At 49.5% G+C, this 25,543-nt stretch overlaps 1 protein-coding gene across 1 annotated transcript; it reads left to right on the top strand.

Annotated features, from left to right (window-relative positions):
• Nucleotides 1-366: 366 nt before the first annotated feature.
• On the top strand, nucleotides 367-24,181 carry treh (trehalase (brush-border membrane glycoprotein)). Its single transcript, XM_067970709.1, has 13 exons — nucleotides 367-427; nucleotides 2,566-2,713; nucleotides 4,244-4,331; nucleotides 7,466-7,566; nucleotides 9,807-9,899; nucleotides 11,373-11,489; nucleotides 12,705-12,827; nucleotides 13,211-13,260; nucleotides 13,709-13,909; nucleotides 15,248-15,572; nucleotides 17,473-17,602; nucleotides 20,569-20,604; nucleotides 23,612-24,181. The coding sequence occupies exons 1-13, from the start codon at nucleotides 367-369 to the stop codon at nucleotides 23,753-23,755; spliced, it is 1,617 nt and encodes a 538-aa protein (XP_067826810.1). The 3' UTR covers nucleotides 23,756-24,181.
• The last annotated feature ends 1,362 nt before the right edge of the window (nucleotides 24,182-25,543 follow it).

The raw sequence follows: 25,543 nt of genomic DNA, 5'->3' as shown, positions 1-25,543 counted from the left end.
TTTGTTTTGTTCGTACATCATGGGCCTGGAGGTCAGGAAAGGGCTGTTCTCAAAGCTGTTACCTCATTGGTGGATAAGCAACTGGGATTTTATGCAAATTAATGGGGCCATGGGTTTAAACTTTATATGTGGTCTCAGAGACTTGATGGCGTGCACCTATTTGGCCTACAGAGGCAGAGACTTGGACACCCACAATATATGGGCTAATCTGTTGAGGGGCTCAAAGGTAATGTTTGCCAAGTGTATCCCAGTCTGCATTGTAATGCCATGCTTACTCATTGTAGAATGCTAACCATCACAATTTCTTGTTTCTCTCCCTCCCCAAGTCGCATCTATTGTACCGGAGAGCTTCTCCACCAAGTGCAGATGGCTAAACTCTTTAATGACAACAAGCATTTTGTGGATATGAAGTTAAAGATTAATCCAGGTACAGGACTCAACCTCTTTCTCAGCCTCATGTCTGCTCGCCAATAGTTTCCAGGGAATGCTACAAGTAGAATTCCTACAAACTGCAACTTTCAAATACAATTTACAAGTGATCAGCCAGTTCAGTTGCTCACTTTACAATTAAGACAGAAGTAATTGGTTGAAGTGTTGCTCCGTTAACACAATTGAGGGGTTCAGAGAATATCAAGAGCCAGCATCCATGGCCTTGAACTTAGTACAGGGACTGGCGATAGTCAGGGAGGCTGCAGTCCAGCACCTTTCCATTTAATTAAATTATGACTTAATGACTTGTTACCACTCAGTATTTCTTGTATGAAATGAGCAGTTGGAAGAATCACTTTCGCATGGCTACTGCACACGACTCCATCTCAATGAGCCAGGATTTGCGCGTTTAATAGTGCCGACCTTTATTGATGTGTACGTCGTCCAGCAACTTGTGGTGAGGAAGAGGTGAGTGGTGAATCACCACAAATTGCTGGATGGTTTGTGCCGCTCCCCTTGCAAAAATGGCAGCTCGCTCTCAACCTCTGTGAGTTTCAAGAAATTGCTGCATTTGGGCATTAATTGCCCATTAAACTCGCCGCAGAAAGTTAAGGCTAGTACTTGACGTAAGGACCATTTTAATGACTAGATTTATGTTCCTGCAATACCACTTAATCTGGCCCAGAACGGGAACAGTTGAAACTGTGGAGTCTCATTCCTGCAAGTAGTAAATTGTTCTTGAAGGTTTTTTAAAATTTATTTATTTTTTCTTACTTTTCCTTTCTATCTTTTTATTCTCTTTCTTAATCCAAACTTTGACTCTTTATTTCTCTTTCTGTTCCTAATTTGACTCTAATTCACCCTATTTCTTTCTCCATCGATCCTCTTTTTCTCTATCCTTAAATCTCCTTGGTTAAGGACTGTTGGTCCCGTTGTTCACTAAGGTCCCAGATGCCCTGGTGCCCTCTCCGCGCTGTTACCAGCTCACATTCTCAGCAATTTACAGCACAAAATTGAGCTGATGGGTGAGGAAAAAAATCTAACAAACGGAGAACGCCGCGAGATGGCCCACTCCGGCAAATTCTGGGCCTATAACTCGTGGCTCTGTCTCATTGATACTGTAACATTTTTTTTAAAAAGTGAATAAAATCATTTTCATATAGAACTGCTACTGGAGGTCTTGAGGGTTTTGGCTCTATGTAGCCCCAGATCTGGGGGCAGAGTCTTTGGGATTCAATCTTGTGCGGTCTCAGGACTGGCTGCAGACTCCCTGGGATTGTGCTTGCTGCAGCCTTTACGCCCTGATTGAACATTAAGTAGGAGTTAGCATTTCCTGGCAATAATAGTGGTTTAGATGTTATGGAGCCTGAGTGAGGAAAGAGTTTACAGCAGAGTTGAGATGAAAAATGCCTGGACAAACGTTCTAAGGAAGATGTGGGTTCAACCCTGCAACTGTTTTGTTGCGTGGGTTGGTTATGTGTGTTACTGGGAGGCACATCTGTTCAACACTGATTTCTACCGAAGTCTCTCTGGGTTGTGTTTCCAAACCTTGCTCAAGTGGCCATTCTTCACGTGTGAGCCTAGACAGTGAGTGTTGGCAGAATAGTTGACTGTGGAGCACATCACAGCCGAGCCCAATTCTGTTCTCACTTGGCGTTTACACATTGGATAGCAATCCCCTCTCGCCCAAGGACTGAGGCCAGTTGTAGCCCTGACTGCTGCCTGGGCTCAACGAGCACAGGCCCAGAGTTGGAACCTGCGGCCTCCTGGTCTGTATGACTCGGCAACACGCCAGGCAATCTACCTACCATTAACTGCAGTGTCTAACTGTGCTAACTGTTTGATTTTTGATGGTTTTACAACACTATGTAGCCTCACATAAGACCGACCCAATGATCTAATCGAATGGCGGAACAGGCTCGAGTGGCTGAATGGTTCACTCCTGTTCCTATGTATTTACTGATTACATTACAACACTTCAGAAGTACTTCATTGGCTGTAAAGCACTTAGGAATATCCTGGGGTTATGAAAGGTGCTGTATAAATACAAGATTTTTTTGATCTGATTATTTATAGTTTTTAAAATTAATTTAAATGTAATTTGGGTCACTTTTTTCCTGCTTTGAAAATGTTCAGATGTCGTTTTGGAAGCTTTTCGAAACCTCACCACTGCCTCGCCTGCTGTGGATCTAACAAAGGAGCAGCTGAAACTCTTTGTTGAAATGTACTTCGATGCTCCCGGACAGGAGTTGGAGAAATGGACACCGGCCGACTGGGGTGATCAGTAGGTGCAAACACAGTGCAATCACACTCGCTCCTCCCAGCTCAATATTGCTGGGCAGCTTTGTCCATGGGGGTTGAGCTGAGTCATAACTGCCGACCAGGTTATTTTTAAAAACTATTTTAACCTTTTGGTTATGTGTGTCAGTTTGGCTCTGTTGGTAGCACTCTCCTCTGAGTCACAATGTCGTGGGTTCAAACCCAGCACTGGCACATAATCTGGGCTAACATTTCAGTGCTGTACGGAGAGAGTGCTTCATTGTCAGATGTGTCATTCTTCAGGTGAGACATCAAAAGAAAGACTTGCATTTATATAGTGCCTTTCACAACCTCAAGACGTCCCAAAACGCTTTACAGTCAATTAAGTACTTTTGAAGCGTAGTCACTGTTGTAATGTAGGAAACACGGCAGCCAATTTGCACACAGCAAGATCCCACAAACAGCAATGTGATAATGGCCAGATAATCTGTTTTAGTGATGTTGGTTGAGTGATAAATACTGGCCAGAGCACCGGGGAGAACTCTTCAAATAGTGTCATGGGATCTTTTACATCGACCTGAGGGCAGACGGGGCCTTGGTTTAACTGAAGCCATGTCTGCTTGTTCAACTGGCTGTTTGAAGAAGAGCAGTGAGTTCTCCTGGTGCCTTGGCCAACATTCCTCCCTCAACCAACACCACCAAAAACAAATTAACTAGTTCTTCTCATTGCCTGTTGGATCTTGCTGTGAGCAAAATGGCTGCTGCATTTGCCTGCATAATTCACAGCAGATCAGAATAACTCCATGTACATGAAGCATTTTGAAATGTTTGAGACGTGATAAGACACCGTATAAATTCAAACCTGTCTGTGTACAAGCCCAAGTACAAGATAGGAGACTGATAAGTAATCAACTGTAATACCAGTCAAGGGAACAAGATACTTAACCCGAGCAGTGAGACTCCGAGAGGGACTGAGGCAGACTGTTGACCATGACTGGAACGAGTTCGCATGGATCTCTGGAACTTGTACCCAGAATCAGCCTGTTTGATACATTGCGCCCTGACTATCATTGTTAGTTCTGTCTTTGTCTGGAATAGGTTTTAGCTCACTGGTAAATGGAATGAAGCGGTTACTTCTGGGGTAGATGGGAGGCAAGAGAATGGACAGAGGCGAAAGATGGAGGACAGCTATTTATCAGCCCAGCATTAAAGGAACAATCACAGGCAATTGTGTATAGTAGAGGGCCCTTGGCGTGCAGATCCACAGATCGTTAAAGTTGGTAGCTTAAGTAAATGGGCTATTAAAAAAGACTAATGGAATCTTTCTGGTTTTGTATCTGGAAACATGAGATACAAGAAATGAATCACTAACCTTGGAGTGAGGGCGATTGCAGTGCAGCTTGGGGAACCAATTCAGTGAGCTTAGTAGAAAGGAGAAGGACCCTGATTTGGGCCAGTGGGGAGGGAAGGACTGCAAAGCTAACGAGTTCAAGAAGGGCTGGTTGTAAATGTGGTGCATGATTGCCTGTGTTTAATGAATATGTCACTCTTGCAGCCCCCGAATCCTTCAGAAGATTTTTGACCAGAAGCTGCGACTTTGGGCTGCAGAACTGCACGCTCTCTGGAAATCCCTGGGGAGAAAGGTACACGTGGAGCTGTACGTACAGACAGCCCAATCACAGGCACGTGTTTACCTCTGAGCATTGTGGGGGAGGGGGCAAGAAACAGAATAACCTACTGTTGGGTAAGCTGCGATCCGACAGTCCCTGTATCAGAAGGCGTTCAGGCGCGATCACTCGCAGGACCATCCACTTGGAAATTGGGTGTCACAAACTGTGACGTGTGCGTGCTCTGAATTCCCTCCTACCGGGAGCTGGAAATCTACAAACACCTGTCGACTTGCAAACATCTCCCCCCATCCTCGAATCAACAGCAATTAAACTATAATTGACCCCAGGAACTTGAGTTATAACACCTTGTGGCCTTTAATGGATTGGCCACATTACACACACTTCTACCTTAGCAGAATAATACATTGTGTGCGAAACTCCTGTCCTTGTAAAACTGAATTACTTCTCTCAATGAACAATGCCACGGGTTACCTAGTGTGTATATATATTTTCTAAATGTTCACATTCTCAATAAATCACTGTCTGATCTTTAATCCACCTCCCTTATCAGTTATTATAGAATCATAGAAGTTTACAACATGGAAACAGGCCCTTCGGCCCAACATGTCCATGTCGCCCAGTTTATACCACTAAGCTAGTCCCAATTGCCTGCACTTGGCCCATATCCCTCTATACCCATCTTACCCATGTAACTGTCCAAATGCTTTTTAAAAGACAAAATTGTACCCGCCTCTACTACTGCCTCTGGCAGCTCGTTCCAGACACTCACCACCCTTTGAGTGAAAAAATTGCCCCTCTGGACCCTTTTGTATCTCTCCCCTCTTACCTTAAATCTATGCCCCCTCGTTATAGACTCCCCTACCTTTGGGAAAAGATTTTGACTATCGACCTTATCTATGCCCCTCATTATTTTATAGACTTCGAAAAGATCACCCCTCAACCTCCTACTCTCCAGGGAAAAAAGTCTCCGTCTATCCAACCTCTCCCTATAAGTCAAACCATCAAGTCCCGGTAGCATCCTGGTAAATCTTTTCTGCACTCTTTCTAGTTTAATAATATCCTTTCTATAATAGGGTGACCAGAACTGTACACAGTATTCCAAGTGTGGCCTTACTAATGTCTTGTACAACTTCAACAAGACATCCCAACTCCTGTATTCAATGTTCTGACCAATGAAACCAAGCATGCTGAATGCCGCCTTCACCACCCTATCCACCTGTGACTCCACTTTCAAGGAGCTATGAACCTGTACTCCTAGATCTCTTGGTTCTATAACTCTCCCCAACGCCCTACCATTAACGGAGTAGGTCCTGGCCCGATTCGATCTACCAAAATGCATCACCTCACATTTATCTAAATTAAACTCCATCTGCCATTCATCGGCCCACTGGCCCAATTTATCACGATCCCGTTGCAATCCTAGATAACCTTCTTCACTGTCCACAATGCCACCAATCTTGGTGTCATCTGCAAACTTACTAACCATGCCTCCTAAATTCTCATCCAAATCATTAATATAAATAACAAATAACAGCGGACCCAGCACCGATCCCTGAGGCGCACCGATCCCTGAGGCACACCGCTGGTCACAGGCCTCCAGTTTGAAAAGCAACCCTCTACAACCACCCTCTGTCTTCTGTCGTTAATCCAATTTTGTATCCAATTGGCTACCTCACCTTGGATCCCATGAGATTTAACCTTATGTAACAACCTACCATGCGGTACCTTGTCAAAGGCTTTGCTAAAGTCCATGTAGACCACGTCTACTGCACATCCCTCATCTATCTATCTTGGTTACCCCTTCAAAAAACTCAATCAAATTCGTGAGACATGATTTTCCTCTCTCAAAACCATGCTGACTGTTCCTGATCAGTCCCTGTCTTTCCAAATGCCTGTAGATCCTGTCTCTCAGAATACCCTCTAACAACTTACCCACTACAGATATCAGGCTTACCGGTCTGTAGTTCCCAGGCTTTTCCCTGCCGTCCTTCTTAAACAAAGGCACAACATTTGCTACCCTCCAATCTTCAGGCACCTCACCTATTGTTTAAATTAAATGGAACCTGCCAAAGCACAATGTGGGACAGGTTACATAAGAACATAAGAAATAGGAGCAGGAGTAGGCCAATCGGCCCCTCGAGCCTGCTCCGCCATTCAATAAGATCATGGCTGATCCGATCCTAACCTCAAATCTAAATTCATGTCCAATTTCCTGCCCGCTCCCCGTAACCCCTAATTCCCTTTACTTCTAGGAAACTGTCTATTTCTGTTTTAAATTTATTTAATGATGTAGCTTCCACAGCTTCCTGGGGCAGCAAATTCCACAGACCTACTACCCTCTGAGTGAAGAAGTTTCTCCTCATCTCAGTTTTGAAAGAGCAGCCCCTTATTCTAAGATTATGCCCCCTAGTTCTAGTTTCACCCATCCTTGGGAACATCCTTACCGCATCCACCCGATCAAGCCCCTTCACAATCTTATATGTTTCAATAAGATCGCCTCTCATTCTTCTGAACTCCAATGAGTAGAGTCCCAATCTACTCAACCTCTCCTCATATGTCCACCCCCTCATCCCCGGGATTAACCGAGTGAACCTTCTTTGTACTGCCTCGAGAGCAAGTATGTCTTTTCTTAAGTATGGAGACCAAAACTGTATGCAGTATTCCAGGTGCGGTCTCACCAATACCTTTATATAACTGCAGCAATACCTCCCTGTTTTTATATTCTATCCCCCGAGCAATAAAAGCCAACATTCCGTTGGCCTTCTTGATCACCTGCTGCACCTGCATACTAACTTTTTGATTTTCTTGCACTAGGACCCCCAGATCCCTTTGTACTGCAGTACTTTCCAGCTTCTCGCCATTAAGATAATAACTTGCTCTCCGATTTTTCCTGCCAAAGTGCATAACCTCACATTTTCCAATATTGTATTGCATCTGCCAAATCTCTGCCCACTCACCCAGCCTGTCTATATCCCCCTGTAGGTTTTTTATGTCCTCCTCACTCTCTACTTTCCCTCCCATCTTTGTATCATCTGCAATTTTGGGGGATCATTATATGACAGAGTCTGTGATGTAAGTTTCTGTGTTGGATTTAAGGAAATGTCATCTGACCTGATTCTGATTAAACTCACTCTTGTTCCTTTCAGATTAAGGTAGAGGTCCAGTCACACCCGGAGCTGTATTCCCAGATTTATGTGCCCAAACCATTGGTTGTACCTGGTGGCCGATTTAGGGAATATTATTACTGGTAAGAGTTCATTGAGTGGAAGGTGGAGCTGCTAGGTTTGATGTGACTCTCTGGCCCTGCCAGTTGTAACTTTCCGTACTGCTGAAAGCAGTCTGAAGACAGAGGCCCTTTCACTATCGTTGCTGTCTGGGTTTTCTGAAGCAATATATTTTGCATTTGTTTATTTGGTCACTTTCTTTCCTCCTCCCCAGTGCTATAATCCACCTCCTCCTTCCCAGCCTTGAGACCAATTTACTGGCTGCTTACTGCGAGCAAAGTGGCCACCCTCGATGACATCAGGCGAGGTCAATCATAGAATCATAGAAAATAGGAGCAAGAGTGGGCCATTTGGCCCTTTGGGCCTGCTCCGCCATTCAAAATGATCATGGCTGATCGTCTAACTCAGTACCTTGTTCCCGCTTTTTCCCCATATCCCTTGATCCCTTTAGCATTAAGAAATATATCTCTCTCCTTCTTGAATACATCTAATGACTTGGCCTCCACTGCATTCTGTGGTAGAGAATTCCACAGGTTCACCACCCTCTGAGTGAAGAAATTTCTCCTCAACTCGGTTCTAAATGGCATACCCCGTATCCTGAGACTGTGACCCCTGGTTCTGGACTCCCCAGCCATCGGGAACATCCTCCCTGCATCTAGTCAGTCTAGTCCTGTTAGAATTTTATATGTTTCGATGAAATCACCTCATTCTTCTAAACTCTAGTGAATATAGACCTAGTCGACCCAATCTCTCCTCATACGTCAGTCCTGCCATTCCAGGAATCAGTCTGGTAAACCTTTGTTGCACTCCCTCCATGGCAAGGACATCCTTCCTCAGATAAGGAGACCAAAACTGCACACAATACTCCAGATGTGGTCTCACCAAGGCCCTGTATAACTGCAGTAAGACATCCCTGCTCTGTACTCAAATCCTCTTGCAATGAACACCAACATACCATTCGCCTTCCTAACTGCTTGCTGCACCTGAATGCTCGCTTTCAGCAACTGGTGTACAAGGACACCCAGGTCTCGTTGCACCTCCCCTTTTCTCAATCTATCACCATTCAGATAATCTGTCTTTCTGTTTTTACAACCAAAGTGGATAACCTCACATTTATCCACATTATACTGCATCTGCCATGTTCTTGCCCACTCACCCAACTTGTCTAAATCACATTGGAGCCTCTTTGCATCCTCCTCACAGCTCACATTCCACCCCAGCTTTGTGTCGTCTGCAAACTTGGAAATGTTGCATTTAGTTCCCTCATCCAAATCATTGATATATATTATGAATAGCTGGGGCCCAAGCACTGATCCCTGCAGCGGAGGAAATCATACAGACAGACTTGCCCTGACCGCATCCCTGCCTGACCCAATTACCTCGGCACCCCCTGGATTACGGAGGGGAATATCAGCCAGGTTTCCTGATCCTCGTCTTTATCTGGTTACCTGGGTGGGGGGGGGGGCGGGGGGGCGGGGGGGGGAGAGAGAGAAAGGAGGAGAGGGACATCAGGTGAGGCCAGGATTGGGCGTGTCTGTGATGCCTGCCACAGTGCAATAGCCTGACGCTGAAATCGGGGAGTCGTTTGCTTTGCGGGGGCCGTGTGCAAAAGTTTGGCTTGGGGCCCCTCCATTTTACTGGACAATAACTCTTAAATATGACTGACTTAATCTGCCGTCAAATCCGCATACGCACGATGACTAAAACATATGCTTGCAACAGGTAATAATAATAGTCGATCAGCGATTGCCGTAGAGGGTCAGTGCCTGTCGCTGGATCCGCTCAGGGCCTCGTGCAGTTACACAGGTTGTGCGATCCTAACACTGACTCTGGCTGAAATGACATTCGATTTCAACAGCAAGGGACGAGTGCAGTGTCGTCCAGCTGCAGAGCCTTGCCTCTGTAAAGCACAATCTCGCTGGCATGTTAAGCTGCTGAGTGTCATCTGATATTAACATTGTATCTCAGCCCTGGGCTCAGCAACCGAGCTTGGGGATGGATAAGGCCGTGGTTCTGCCGGGGCTGGAGCAGAGAAGCGGCCGCGGGAAAGTGCAGATTTCCTCCAGAGACAGCAGTGCAGCTCCTGACAGAACTGGCTGCTGATGGGCTCAGTAAATCATCGCAGGATTGGGGATTTTACGTTGCTGTTTGTGTGTGTGTGTGCATCCACATGTCGGTGTTGGTTCCACATTGCCACATTTAATGTTGGATGGTTCATACTGTGCTTGGTATGGTGCACTGATTGTTTTCTTTTCCTCCTCAGGGACTCGTACTGGATAATAAAGGGACTGCTCCTCTCTGAGATGGCCGAAACCTCCAAAGGAATGATCGAAAACTTCCTGCATCTCATTCGAAGGTAGAATGTGAAGGGAGACAGGAGCATACTCCACCTTCAGGAGAGGAGGGGATCTTAACCCCAGTGAGAGGCAGCACCTTCAGGAGAGATGGGAGGGAAACTGGGGGAGAAATGAACAAGGAAACAACACAATTAACCAACATGAGCATTGCAATAAATGTGTTGCTGTAGTTGAGATGGCTTCAATAATGTTAGAGGAGGAATCAGCCATCCTGCGCTCCCAGCAAGGACACCATGCTCGAATTGAGAATAGGTTGGAGATGGAGCTGTAACACTCACCTTGAGTCTCTGACCTGCGCTCCCTGTCAGCATTGCACACTTCGCAAATAAAAATGGAATATTGTTGAAAGTAATTCCCCTCCACCCAACCTGTGTGAGAGTCCCATGACCCCTGACTTCATGGTGGGCAGGATCTTCTCCTAGGCCCTTATCAGTGTTGATCTCTGTGACCTCCTCCAGCCCTTCAACCCTCCGAGATCTCTGTGACCTCCTCCAGCCCTCCGAGATCTTTGCGTTCCTCCAATTCTGGCCTCTTGCTCATCCCAGATTTTCATATCACCATCATTGGTGGCCGTGCTTTCAGCTACTTAGGCCCTAAGCTCTGAAATTCTCTCCCCAAACCTCTCCTCCTATAAGACACTCCTTAAAACCTACCTCTTTGACCAAGCTTTTGGGCACTTTTTTTATTCATTTGTGGGATGTGGGCATCGCTGGCAAGACCACTATTTATTGCCCATCCCTAATTGCCCTTGAGAAGGTGGTGGTGAGCCGCCGCCTTGAACCGCTGCAGTCCGTGTGGTGAAGGTTCTCCCACAGTGCTGTTAGGAAGGGAGTTCCAGGATTTTGACCCAGCGACGATGACGGAACGGCGATATATTTCCAAGTCAGGATGGTGTGTGACTTGGAGAGGAACGTGCAGGTGGTGGCGTTCCCATGTGCCTGCTGCCCTTGTCCTTCTAGATTCTGGTTTGGGTCCGTCCTGTCCTAATATCTCTGTGGCTCGGTGTCTATTTGTGTCTGATTACGCTCCTGTGAAACGTCTTGAGATGTTTTACTATGTTAGAGGTGCGATTATAAATGCGAGGTGTTCCTTAACCCGGCCAGGGCTCGTTGTGACTGTACATTGTTTACCAATATTTTCTCGAGTGCCTTGTCACAGGGCTCCTCCTCCAGATACCCCTGGGTGATGTCAGGACCTCACTGTGGCATTACTTTCCCTCTGAATTTCTTCTCCTCACAGTCCCCATGGAAACTAGCTCTTTACAATAATCCCTGCTCTGTCTATAACTCAATTCCCAGTCACTCACTCACTTGCTCTCTTGGTTCCAATTTCTATCATTGCTACACCTTGCAGCTTCCACCATCAGTCCCAGGGAAAATCCCGTTCTTTAGCATCGTAAAGTTCTGTTGGCCTAGCTACGTTAGGCGAGGAATTGAACAATTTGGAATATTTAACCTCTTTTGATTTTCCAGATTTGGCCTCATCCCAAACGGAGGGCGGGTATACTATCAGCGCAGGAGTCAGCCGCCGTTCCTGGTGCTGATGATGGAGAGTTACATCAATGCCACAAACGACCGGGCCTTCTTGACGTGAGTTGTCTGATATCAATGTTGGCTGCGATTGGTGTCTGTGTGTTTGTTTGTTTATTATTTTCTCTCCCTCCAGGTTGAGAAGGATATTGGGGTGGAGAGGGAGTGAGGAACCCTCTTTAACCAATGCTGGCATGCACCGGGGTGGGGGAACACCAGGGGGTCACTCTCCCTCTGCGTCACATCGCGTTGGTGCTCCCTTGTACACACTACATTTTCACGCTCGGTTTTATTTGCACGAGTTTGCGATGGAAGGTCGATATGTTCAGGGTCTGAGCTGATCCGCACAAACCAGCAAGGTTCCCAATTCCGTTCCTGATCTGTGCTGGTTTGCTGATCTCAGTTTGGGGGTGTGGGGCGTGCTTCTCGTCACTGTCCAGTGATCCCCCTGCGGGAATTAAATAAGCTGTTGACACTCACGCAACTGGAGGACAGACAGTGATCCCCAAAACATTAGTAAAATTCCCAAAGGAATTTGATTTGCTCAGCCAATGTAAAGCTGTGGTGCTTGACATATTATCACTTTCGATTTTATTCTGCTTCTGCCGCTAATGAGCCAGATGTAATGGCTGTCTGGTCTCATTCGTTGTAGTTCTGTAAAAGCAGTAAATTTTATCCTGTACAGGTACACAGTGAGTAATCCTTACCCTGCTGAATAAACGGAAAAACAAACTGGCTTCAGTATAAGTGACCATGAAGCTGTCGGATTATTATAAAATCCCGACTGGTTCACTGATGTCCTTTAGGGAAGGAAACCTGCTGTCCTTACCCGGTCTGGTCTATATGTGCCTCCAGTCCCACACCAACGTTGTTGACTATTAACTGCCCTGTGAAGCAAGCCATTCAGTTGTATCAAACCACTAAAAGAAGGCGGCCCATCACCACCAACTCAGTATTTAGGGATAGGCAATAAATGCCGGCCTTGCCAGGATGCCCATATGAGAGAATTGTACAGAAAATCTATTAACCAAAACCACTTGGAGCAGAAGTCGTATCTGTTAATTGTATCTGTGATTTATATCAATGAGTGTTAATTGTATTCAGGTGGTGCGTATCAATTGGGGATCTCTGAATACAACTGAAGATCGGTCTCCAGTATTTTATCCTTCATCACCTGGCTATCCAATTTATTACCGTATCGACCTCGGTTCGTGCTGTGGATATTTGTGTTGTCCACAACTCCACAATTTAATACCTCAATGTAACTTTTATCAGACAAAATATTGATCTACTGGACCAGGAGTATGAATTCTGGATGAGGAATCGATCTACGCCTGTCATCGTGGAGGGGAGAACTCATATTGTGAACAGATATATTGTTGAAGCAGCTGGTCCCAGGTGTGTGCTGATCTGAACTCTCTCTGCTTTTGCTGTTTAACTTGTGCAAAGGTCATTGCCTCAAATTTACTAAGAGGGGGCAGCAGATGATCACTGTTTGTTTGTTTCAAGTTCCTTCCTTTGCTATTTAACACAACATTACCGTGCAGCAGAAAGATTTACTGATCAAAAGCAAAACAGCAAATGCTGGACACACAGCCTCTGCAGAGAGGTCAGACAGACAGGCTAACAACTCGGGTAGGGACCCATTGTCAGGAAACCCAGTCATTAACCTGTCCGCTCCTCTCTCCGATTGCCCTGCCGTATCCTTTCATAATGTTTTATTTTTATTAAAGCTTTATTGTTTTATTTTAATTAAAGATTTATTGCTTTTTCTAAAACAGGCCCGAGTCCTACAGCAAGGATGTAGAGGTAGCACAGACCCTAACGGAAGGTAATTTTTTGTTATATTCTAAACGCCACCTACATTCCAAGCCAAGGTGGAAAAAGATTCTGTACCTGCCCTGGGAGTGTTTGATGGGACAGTGTAGAGGGAGCTTTATTCTGTATCTAACCTTGTACCTGCCCTGGGAGTGTTTGATGGGACAGTGTAGAGGGAGCTTTATTCTGTATCTAACCCGTGCTGTACCTGCCCTGGGAGTGTTTGATGGGACAGTGTAGAGGGAGCTTTACTCTGTATCTAACCCGTGCTGTACCTGCCCTGGGAGTGTTTAATATAAATCTAATTGGTTAGACCATCAGTGGGTGAAGGTTTGTCGTCTAACGTTGCAGTTTGTGCTGAGACTTTTGCACCAACATTTTAGCAACTCAGCCACAATCTTGCTAATCAAACGAGGATTATAGATCGGGCGGTTCAGGTGACTGTTCATTCTCCTCCTCAGCTGCCCGAGGAGAGCTGTGGATGGAGTTGAAGACGGGAGCAGAATCCGGCTGGGATTTTTCATCACGCTGGTTCGTTGACTCTAACGGAGAGAATAACGGAACGTTAAAGGACACGAAAACTAAACACGTCCTCCCTGTGGATCTGAACTCCATCCTTTGCAGGAACGAGCGAGTCCTGGCGTCATTCCATAAGCAGTTGGGTCAGTACATCAATAGGCCAAGGGGGAACAAGTTTATATCGTTTTTTAATGTTCTGTCTCTTATCACAACTCCCTGTTCCAACTCTAGTCTGGTGCTGTACGTGCCTCAGTTCCAACTCGTGTTAGTGTGCCGTCAAAAGGCAAGTCAGATCAAGAACTGATACCCGCGGTCAGCTTGGCTCGGTTAGTGCCACACTTGGCTCTGAGCCAGAAAGTTGCGGGTTCAACCCCCAATCCAAGACTGGGCCATATCATCCAGGCTGTTACGGCAATGTCTACGGTGCTGTCCTTTGGATAAGATGTTAAACTGAGGCCCCGTCCATCTGTTTAGGTGCATGTTAAAGATCCTGTGACTGACCGTATTCAAAGAGCAGGGAGTTCTCTTGCTGTCCTGCATCAATGAGCCCCACCGAAAACAGATTAACAGGTCACTTATCTCATTGCTGTTTGTGGGATCTTGCTATGCATATGTTGGCTGCCTCATTTGCTTATGTAATGGTTTCTGCATTTCAAAAGTGACTTGTATGTGAAGTGCTGCAAGATGTTTTTGAGAGACTTTAAATGCAAGTCTTTCCCTGCAGTCAGAGCGAGTTATGGGATCTGACCGACACAGCAAGCCACGTAGGCTTCCACTGAGAGGGTGTGCGTGATACACGTATGACAACTCATCAATCCTGGTCCTCGTGGCTCCACATAATACGGCTGGCCTTGGGCTGCCTCTGACCAAACATGCACTTACAGGGAGTCAGATATGAAGACTGGCCACTTGGGTGAGCTCCTAGTGGGTGGTCACTGAACTATACTCCAGCTGGAGTCTGCACCTTTGGGGGAGGGCAATATCACAGGGAAACAAACCCAATCCTGTTGACCAGCTTAATTTTACATTAAACCTTTCCTTGTTTTTCAGACACTGATCATTTCCTCTTCCTACTTCACTGGATGTCTCCTCCTCCTCCCCCTCCCAGCGCTGTCTCTGAGCCACATCTCCAGCAAAGTGTGCGGATCAACTCACTCGTACCTCGGACAACAGAGCTCTGTGACTGAGGGCTGTGAGGTGACCTGTTCCCTAGAGGGGTGCACGGTCTCAGTGAGGCATTTCTCTGTCGGGAAGGCTGATATTGGTAACTTGCCTCAAAGGCCAGTGTACCACTCTGTGTGGCAGACCAGACCTCACGATTCTCCGCCTGTTCCAGCGCTCCCACTGTGTGAAACTGCCCTCACGCCCTCCCCCACCCCGTGCGATGTCCCCTGCTTGTACCCCCCTCCCTCCCGCCCGCCCCAATGCAGTGCCCCGCTGCCTGTACCAGTCCTCGCGATGTGCCTGTCTCTGTTTTTCAGGTAACTCTCTCAAAGCCAAGTATTACGAGGATGCCCTGAACCGTCGAATTGACGCTGTGCGTGACGTTTTCTGGGACAAAACCCAAGGAATCTGGTTTGATTACAACTTAATAAATCATCGCAGCAATGCCGAGTTTTACGCCTCCTGTCTGATGCCTCTCTGGGCCGAGTGCCTTGCTGAGCAGGAGCCGGGGCAGATGGGGGAGATGGTTATCCGTTACCTGGAGGTATTGCTGCGCACGTTAGTTACCCTGAATATACCCCACGCAGGGGATTTCACCTGTGGGGCAACTTCGAGAGTGAGTGAATGCTGTCTCCCCTTGCAGTGAAATATCTGCAGGGATCACCGAGGCACGCAGTTATTTCCATTCTTCGTCCCTGCTGACTGTGACTGGGCTCCGTGGGCACCCACCCACCTCTGGTACGTTGCAAAAGGCAGCTGTCAGGTTTCAGCTCGCCTGTGACCAGGAGGGCTGTAGGTTTGATCCCTGGACTGTCCCGAGTTAGCTCATTTCAGCAGCAGCTGTTGGTTTGGGAAAGAGTCCGGGTTCCTGCTGCTGATCACTGTCCAGAGACCCCTGCTAGAAAGTGCGTGGGTATCACAGGAAGGCAGGAAAATAACTGTTAATAAACGGATGGTTTCACTGTGGTGCAGTCACCGTGTCCCATAACACTGTATAGGTCGCCATGATGTGGAAATGCCGGTGATGGACTGGGGTTGACAATTGTAAACAATTTTACAACAAGTTATAGTCCAACAAATTTATTTTTAATTCCACAAGCTTTCGGAGGCTTCCTCCTTCCTCAGGTGAACGGTGTGGAAATACCACACTGTTCAACTGACGAAGGAGGAAGCCTCCGAAAGCTTGTGGAATTAAAAATAAATTTGTTGGACTATAACTTGGTGTTGTAAAATTGTTTACAACTGTATAGGTCAGTACTGGAAGATGCCTACGTTTTTTCCAGTCCCTTTCTGTCTTTGCGTGGATTAGCACCTGACGTTGGGTTCCACATGTTCACTGACGATACCCAGCTCCACCTCTCTCCACCCCTCGATGCATCTGTGTTACACTGCGTGTCCGACATCCTGTCCTGGATGAGTCGCAATTTCCACAATGAAACGTTGGGAAGACCGAAGCCGTTGTCTTCAGCCCCGCCACAAACTCCGTCCCCCAGCCACCGACTCCGTCCCTCTCCCTGGCCTCTGTCTGAGGCTGAACCAGACCGTTCGCAACCCCCACGTCCTAGTCGACCCTGAGCTTTGCTTCCGGCCCTGTGTCCTCTCCAAGACCACCTACTTCCATCTCTGTGATACCTCGAGGTTAGAGAGAGGGAGGGACGCGAGGCCTTGGAGGGATTTGAACACAAGAATAAGAATTTTAAAGCTGAGGCGTTCCCGGCCGTTGTAGGTCAGCGAGCACAGTGGGTGATGGGTGAACGGGACTTGGTGCGAGTCAGGATACGGGCAGCAGAGTTTTGGATGAGCTCAAGTTTAGTGAGGGTGCAAGGTGAGAGGTCGGCCAGGAGAGCATTGGAATAGTCGCGTCTGGAGGTAACCAAAGTATGGATGAGGGTTTCAGCAGGCGATGGGCTGAGGCGGGGGTGAAGGCGGGTGATGTTACGCAGGTGGTAATAGAACACCAAGGTTGCAAGCTGTCGGGTTCAGCATAAGATCGGGGCCAGGGAGGCGGATAGAATCAGTGGCAAGTTAATGGCGGAGGCCAGTGATGATGGATTTGGTCTTACAAATATTTTAGCTGGTGGACTGTGCCTGGGAGCCTTGAGCTCGTTCCAAGGGAGTCCATTCCTGTAACCTTCAGAACCAAGAGGAAAGGTGCACGTGGAACCCGAGAGAGGGTGTTGGAGAATCCTGGGGGAAGGCTGGTCACATGGGACACCCGCAAGGAGGGAAAATCAGAGCAATCAGAAGTAGTGGTTAAGTGACACAAAGCTTGGGTTTTAAAAGGGCTGTAGTTTGTAGGGAGAGAGGAGTGAGGATCATCAGTGATTTGGGGCTCCATGGTGAGTGCAGGAGATGGAGGTGATGGGGAATCGCGGTGGTAATGAAGAAGTGTGTGTTCTGTATTGAATTATTCGGACGGTGGTTAATCAGTCACTTCCCCGTCCTCCCTGCACACACCTCGAGTATACGATGCAAGGATCTCGATCACAGAATCACCTGGGTCGCTGCACAGTTTGAGCTTTTATTCAATTTGTTGAAAATCTCTGTTTTGTAACAAAGGCCTAGCAAAGTCTAACTCTGAGCAAGGCCGGCGGATTGCGTTCCAACAAGCACAGAAGTGGATCCAATCAAACTGGGCTCTCTACAAGAAGCATCGAGCCATGTTTGAGAAGGTGAGCGTCATTTTATTTGGAAAACAGCTTTTGAGAGTCCATGTCAGTGCAGAACTGCATATTCACAAACGGCCCTGCGTGGGGCCCTCCTCGCTCGCTCGCTCGGGGCCCTGCGTGGGGCCCTCCTCGCTCGCTCGCTCGGGGCCCTGCGTGGGGCCCTCCTCGCTCGCTCGCTCGGGGCCCTGCGTGGGGCCCTCCTCGCTCGCTCGCTCGGGGCCCTGCGTGGGGCCCTCCTCGCTCGCTCGCTCGGGGCCCTGCGTGGGGCCCTCCTCGCTCGCTCGCTCGGGGCCCTGCGTGGGGCCCTCCTCGCTCGCTCGCTCGGGGCCCTGCGTGGGGCCCTCCTCGCTCGCTCGCTCGGGGCCCTGCGTGGGGCCCTCCTCGCTCGCTCGCTCGGGGCCCTGCGTGGCGCCCTCCTCGCTCGCTCGCTCGGGGCCCTGCGTGGGGCCCTCCTCGCTCGCTCGCTCGGGGCCCTGCGTGGGGCCCTCCTCGCTCGCTCGCTCGGGGCCCTGCGTGGGGCCCTCCTCGCTCGCTCGCTCGGGGCCCTGCGTGGGGCCCTCCTCGCTCGCTCGCTCGGGGCCCTGCGTGGGGCCCTCCTCGCTCGCTCGCTCGGGGCCCTGCGTGGGGCCCTCCTCGCTCGCTCGGGGCCCTGCGTGGGGCCCTCCTCGCTCGCTCGCTCGGGGCCCTGCGTGGGGCCCTCCTCGCTCGCTCGCTCGGGGCCCTGCGTGGGGCCCTCCTCGCTCGCTCGCTCGGGGCCCTGCGTGGGGCCCTCCTCGCTCGCTCGGGGCCCTGCGTGGGGCCCTCCTCGCTCGCTCGGGGCCCTGCGTGGGGCCCTCCTCGCTCGCTCGCTCGGGGCCCTGCGTGGGGCCCTCCTCGCTCGCTCGCTCGGGGCCCTGCGTGGGGCCCTCCTCGCTCGCTCGCTCGGGGCCCTGCGTGGGGCCCTCCTCGCTCGCTCGCTCGGGGCCCTGCGTGGGGCCCTCCTCGCTCGCTCGCTCGGGGCCCTGCGTGGGGCCCTCCTCGCTCGCTCGCTCGGGGCCCTGCGTGGGGCCCTCCTCGCTCGCTCGCTCGGGGCCCTGCGTGGGGCCCTCCTCGCTCGCTCGCTCGGGGCCCTGCGTGGGGCCCTCCTCGCTCGCTCGCTCGGGGCCCTGCGTGGGGCCCTCCTCGCTCGCTCGCTCGGGGCCCTGCGTGGGGCCCTCCTCGCTCGCTCGCTCGGGGCCCTGCGTGGGGCCCTCCTCGCTCGCTCGCTCGGGGCCCTGCGTGGGGCCCTCCTCGCTCGCTCGCTCGGGGCCCTGCGTGGGGCCCTCCTCGCTCGCTCGCTCGGGGCCCTGCGTGGGGCCCTCCTCGCTCGCTCGCTCGGGGCCCTGCGTGGGGCCCTCCTCGCTCGCTCGCTCGGGGCCCTGCGTGGGGCCCTCCTCGCTCGCTCGCTCGGGGCCCTGCGTGGGGCCCTCCTCGCTCGCTCGCTCGGGGCCCTGCGTGGGGCCCTCCTCGCTCGCTCGCTCGGGGCCCTGCGTGGGGCCCTCCTCGCTCGCTCGCTCGGGGCCCTGCGTGGGGCCCTCCTCGCTCGCTCGGGGCCCTGCGTGGGGCCCTCCTCGCTCGCTCGCTCGGGGCCCTGCGTGGGGCCCTCCTCGCTCGCTCGCTCGGGGCCCTGCGTGGGGCCCTCCTCGCTCGCTCGCTCGGGGCCCTGCGTGGGGCCCTCCTCGCTCGCTCGCTCGGGGCCCTGCGTGGGGCCCTCCTCGCTCGCTCGCTCGGGGCCCTGCGTGGGGCCCTCCTCGCTCGCTCGCTCGGGGCCCTGCGTGGGGCCCTCCTCGCTCGCTCGCTCGGGGCCCTGCGTGGGGCCCTCCTCGCTCGCTCGCTCGGGGCCCTGCGTGGGGCCCCCCTCGCTCGCTCGGGGCCCTGCGTGGGGCCCCCCTCGCTCGCTCGGGGCCCTGCGTGGGGCCCCCCTCGCTCGCTCGGGGCCCTGCGTGGGGCCCCCCTCGCTCGCTCGCTCGGGGCCCTGCGTGGGGCCCTGCGTGAGTTACACTGAGTGGAGGCCTGGCTTGGGATATTGGGGATTTACCGTTTGCTCCTTTTTATGTTGTCAGCACCTGGAATTCAAAACAAATCTAAGTCTGGATGAAAAAGATACAAAACAATGAGGATCGACTGTTTGCAGAATGTGAGCAGCATTCTCCTTTATGTTACCCACTGGTACATTTGCTAATGAAAACTAACCTGAGTGCAGGCACTAGCACTGTGTCTCTGGTGGGCTGCAGACTCTCTCCCTGCTGAACTTGATTCCTGATGTGGGGAGGCTCCAGGCGGTGCTCTCTGGCAGAGTAAGGAGGGAAGTTTGGACGGGCTACTCTGGGTGTTACTTTGTGCAGTGAGGGGTTGGCAGGGTCTGGGTGCAGCCTTCACCCTCTAGGCAGAGCTGTGAAGTTCAGGCAGGCCCCTGGGATTACAGGGACAATTCACACTGAATAATTCGATGCGATGGCCGACAGCTCACATCGTGCACAGTATAAATGGGGAAAAGGGTGATCACTCAGCACACGTGTGAATGGCCTGTTGCACTGTTTACATGGAGCCGCCTGTCACTGAAGTGGTAGATCGCTCACTGAAGAACCAAACCCACTTTACACGAGGAAGTGTGAACCAGTGTGAGTGGTGAGAGCATTCGGCCAAATCATACTTCCATCGTGTAAACCAGTTTAACTTTTGTTCAAAATGTTTCACCCTCCTCTCAAAAACTACAGTCATAAAAGGTGATTAATTATCATCCAAATTTAGTTCTTTGATTTTAGAAAATATTTTTTTTAAAAATTGATAATCCAAAGTTATGGGTTGGGTGTAATCTGAGTGCACAGTGATTGGCCGATGTTGGGTTTATCCCACCTGTCGGTAAAGCCTTCAGGCATTGGTGTGGAGGCGTCTGTCCTGCTGCAGAGTCTATTTTACCTGAATAATTTGTTTTGTGTTTGTGTTTGTAGTACGATGTGAATGGGGGCGGAGAGTATGAGGTGCAGGTGAGAGCCTCCTCAATGGTTCCAGTACCCTTAAAATACGTTGATCCTGAACAGTCTTTACTCCCAGCTGTGTGAGGGTCCGGTGGCTGAGCAGTGACCGGGGCAGGCGTGGGTTGGATCATTGGGCTCCCTTCACTACAGCATCGAAACAGACGGTGGTCAGCCCCGATTTCCATTGGCGGCCATGCTTAGGCCCTCAGCTCTGGAATTCCCCCCCTAAACCTTTCCGCCTTTCTGTGAAGCGCCTTGGGATGTTTTACTATGTTAAAGGTGCTATATAAATGCAAGTTGTTGTTGTTGACTCTGTGCCTCCTTTCACGTTTGAGTAACTGACCCCACCCCAGTTGCTCCCCACACACCATGGACACAGCACATTTGTGTTGGTAAAGTTGATCATCGAACGATACAGCACAGGAGGAGGCCGTTCAGCCCATCGTGCCTGTGCCGGCTCTTTGAAAGTGTTATCCAATTAGTCCCACTCCCCCCTGCTCTTTCCCAAAAGCCCTATAATTTTTCCCCATCAAGTATTTATCCAATTCCCTTTTGAAAGTTATTATTGAATCTGCTTCCACCGCCCTTTCAGGCAGCGCATTCCAGATCAGAACAACTCGCTGCGTTAAAAAAAAATTCTCCTCATCTCCCCTCTGGATTTTTTTGCCAATTATCTTAAATCTGTGTCCTCTGGTTACCTGCCAGTGGAAACAGTTTCTCCCTATTTACTGTATCAAAACCCCTCATAATTTTGAACACCTCCAGTAAATCTCTCCTTAACCTTCTCTGTTCTAAGGAGAACAATCCCAGCTTCTCCTGTCTCTCCACATAACTCGAGTCCCTCATCCCTGGCACCATTCTGGTAAATCTCCTCTGCACCTTCTCCAAGGTGATAGTAAACTTTTTGTTTTAAATAAAAACACATCAATGTTACACTGCATTTTGCTCCTTGCATTAGTTTCTGTTGCTGTGCAGGGGCTATTTTTGCACCTTCAAGATTTTATTGACGAGACTTTCCTCCTGTGTTGCTGGTTGCAGCAAAGAAAGTGCTGAATGATGGGCATTCCTTTTGAGGATTACCCCAGTGCTCCACGATTTCCTTAAGGTTGATTTCACTGGGGGCCATCAGATGCAGGTATGATGACATCATGCCCAACCTGCCAGTACCCCAGGTGCCCCCCAACACTTGCAGACCCCGATACTCCTACCTGGTCACGTCCGAGGAGGTTGCCCTGGCTTCACCAGCGCGGTTGTCACTGGGCTATGGAATCTGCTGACCTGGAGACAGATCCAGCACTGGGATTGCCACTGAATCTTTCCAAGCCAGTGCTTGGCACGTCTGCCAGATCGGCAGTGCATCGATGCATCAAGCAAAGTGTGTCACTATCATCACTTTTGTGGAAAGGAGACATCAGCTGGAGAGCATTTGTTGGGTACCCGAGAGTCTGGGCTGTTGTAGAAGGCCAATCCACACCCCTCGGGGTGAGTTTATTCCAGTGTGGGGCCCATGTAATTTTTCGTGGTCAGAGTTCACCTTTCACTGCCTGTGTTTCACAGCACGAGTTATCTGTGCGCCAGAATAATTGTGCGCTTTAGTTTTCCCTCGGTGAGAGAGTGTAGAAATGGGGTGGGGTTGTCGCTGTACTTTGTATTTTCCCTCCCTGAGGCTGCTGCAGTTCAGTCTTCAAAGGTTGAGTGCGCTCCTCGTATCAAAAAAAAACTTCCTCCTCATTTGTCCCAAAACCTGGGACTCTCAGCAACCCACATCTACGCAGCTTGCAATCTCTGCTACGACAGGAAGGTGGTCTCCTCTGTCCTCCGCACACTGACTCCTGGAGCAGGGCCTTCCAGGCATCAGCCTCAAAAGGGGGAAGTTGTTTCTACGTTTCTCCTTTTTGTCTCTTGTTCTTACCAAAGTCAATTTTGGGTCAAATAAAATCAAAAACCCTCCCCTTTAATGACCAACAATAACTTGCATTTATAAAGTGCCTTTAGAGTATTAAGATGTGCCAAGGTGTTTAACAGGGCCGATTATCAAACAAAATAAGGAGCTATGAGGACAGGTGACCTACAGCTTGGGTGAAGAGGTAGGTTTTAAGCAGTTGTGGAGGGGTTTAGGGAGGGAAGAAACAGCAGCCCTTCAAAAGCCGCAGCCTCCCTGGATTTCTTGCTCCCCGCCAGCCAATTGTGGTTTTCCGCTGCACAGGACGATTATTACAACGAGGGGATGGGTTAACCTCTGATAATTCCACGAGGCCAGATCTCCCTGCTGTTGGCTCAAGGGTCCCTGTGCTATGGGTGGATGCACAAGATTGGGTCTTGTGTATCAGGCAATGTGGTACTGAGGAATGCAGAGCAGAAGGTTCCCAGTTTGATCCTTGGCCTGTTCTGAATTAGCTGATCTCGGGGTGCAATGGGACTCTGGGATAGGGAGGGGAGAATCAGCCAGGCGTCCAGCCATGATTACCCTCCGGTAACTCCTGTTGTAAAGTGAGCGTAAGGTGAGGACAGGTTTGGGCTCTGGTGCCCTCCACAGTGCAATATCGTGCTCACACTTCCTGTCTAATCTCCCACATGACGAATGTGGAGCCTGTACCCCAGTGAGAGGCAAAACCTTCAGGAGAGGAGGGGACCCGTACCCCAGTGAGAGTCAGTACCTTCAGGGGAGGAGGGGACCTGTACCCCAGTGAGAGTCAGTACCTTCAGGAGAGGAGGGGACCTGTACCCCAGTGAGAGTCAGTACCTTCAGGGGAGGAGGGGACCTGAACCCCAGTGAGAGGCAGCACCTTCAGGAGAGGAGGGGACCTGTACCCCAGTGAGAGGCAGTACCTTCAGGAGAGGAGGGGACCTGTACCCCAGTGAGAGGCAGTACCTTCAGGAGAGGAGGGGACCTGTACCCCAGTGAGAGGCAGTACCTTCAGGAGAGGAGGGGGATAAAATTGGGGGAAGCCCTGATCTGTACAGGTGATGTGTCTGTGGAGTTGAGTTCTTAACCGGTAACACTGTCTGTCCATAGGTTGGCTTCGGATGGACGAATGGAGTGGCATTGCAGCTCCTGGACCAGTACGGAGATCAGCTCACGTCGGGAGTCACCAGGCTGATCAGCTTCGCCTCGTTCGCTGTGTTTCCAGCCGTTTTCCTGCTCTCTCTGATCCGATAACAGTGTCAATACTGCCACAAATCAGCTACCATCAATTTCAACCGTGAATTATCAGCAACATTCTCCTCAGCCACTGCCTGTTCTATTAGGAGGAAGAGGGGGAGAGGCAGCGATAGACCAAAAGAGGAACAAAAAGCTGAACTCAGTTGGTGAAGGGAGAGAGACGGATGCATAGAGGAGTCAAAGGAGCAAATCAGTTATTTTACAAAGAAATTTGTCATTCTGTGTTATGATGGGGACATTTGCTGCAAAAATTCATTAAAAATAGCAAGTGTGTCGGTGAAGCTGCTGCTGTGCCTCCCTGTGAACCATTTCCTGAGTTATTTCCTCTGATGCTGTGTTTGGTCTCATATAACTGGTGATCTCTGCACGGACTGAGTGCAAACATAGCAATAAAAGTGAATCAAACAATTCCAGAGATTCATACTCTGTGCTGATAAGTTTTATTTAATTTTTTAAAAAATGGCTCAGTAGGTAAATATATGATTGTGCAGCTGAACTACAGACCAGGAGATCCCAGCTGTTGTGCTGAGCCCCATATAGCCATGGTTGTCAGCTGGAGTGGTATTAGGGGGGCTACAATGGACCACTGCATTGTAGGGAGGGGAAACTGTCAGAAATCTCAGGCTAGTGACTCCTGCTGGCAGGTGGGGGGTGGTTGGTGTGCTTTATTGGTTGGTGCATGTGGGCTGTGTGTACATGTGTGTCTTCGCATGTGAGTTCTGTACATGTGTATGAGCTGTGGCACATGGCCACTGGGTGAGGGTACAAGAGGCTTGGCTGTGGTGCGCTCTGTGATCAAATAACTGCTGACATTCGCTGTCTAGGCTCCTACATGAAGAATGGCCGCTTAGGTGAAGTACTGGAATGGTGTTCCAGCACCTTCAGGTGAGGCGAACATCAGGGAGAGACGAGGAGCAGGAGGAAAATAAAAACAATGCAAAATACTGCAGACACTGAAACCTTGAAACAAGAACAGAAAGTGCAAAAAATGCTCAGCAAGTGGCAAGAACAGACCAGTAAACGTTTCAGGTGTGGAATTGTCTTCAAAAAATAGTCTGGTTACTGTTTCAAAGGCAGCTCATTATAGTTAATTTATATGGGATAATTATCACATTGAAACATCCACTCAGTCAACTATAAATGATCTGTACAAATAGTAAAGGTCCCTTGGGTTGCAGCAGTTGCTCGTTTCCCTCTCCCCTCTCTTCACCCCGCCCCCGGAACATAGGAACAGCAGGAGGCCATTCAATTAGGTCATGGCTGATCTCTATCTTAACTCCATTTACCCGCCTTGGTTCTGTAACCCTTAATACCCTCGCCAAACAAAAATCAATCTCAGTTTTGAAATTTTCAATTGCCCCCTGCTTCCCCAACAATTTTTTGAACAGTTCCAGATTTCCACTGCCCTTTGTGTGAAGAAGTGCTTTCTAATATCAACTTAATTATTGCCTTTCTCCATCTTTTCCACATATACAATTCAGGTTTTATTTAAATTAAGCAATTTTTAAACACCTTTTGTCTAATTATATTTTCCAAAACTATTAAGCTGGTCGATCTCCCTGGGTATTGCACTGAAGAATCAAAACCAGCTGTTAAGTGGAGTTAGAGGGTGGAGGATAATTGGATCAGAGCGTACAGACATAGTTCAGTCTACTGTGTTAGTCATACATTCTATCCTTATTTTTTCTATTTCCTTTGTAATTTCCTATTTTAAAATGGGAACTGACTCACTGACTGTGTCGTGCTGTAATGACAGCCTCCTGTCACTAGTGCTGTTGCAGTGTG

This window comes from Heptranchias perlo, chromosome 33 (assembly GCF_035084215.1).
Source record: "Heptranchias perlo isolate sHepPer1 chromosome 33, sHepPer1.hap1, whole genome shotgun sequence".
NCBI classification, from domain to species: domain Eukaryota; kingdom Metazoa; phylum Chordata; class Chondrichthyes; order Hexanchiformes; family Hexanchidae; genus Heptranchias; species Heptranchias perlo.
The sequence above is the reverse complement of the archived record's forward strand: the minus strand, read 5'-3'. Positions and strand labels throughout refer to the sequence as shown.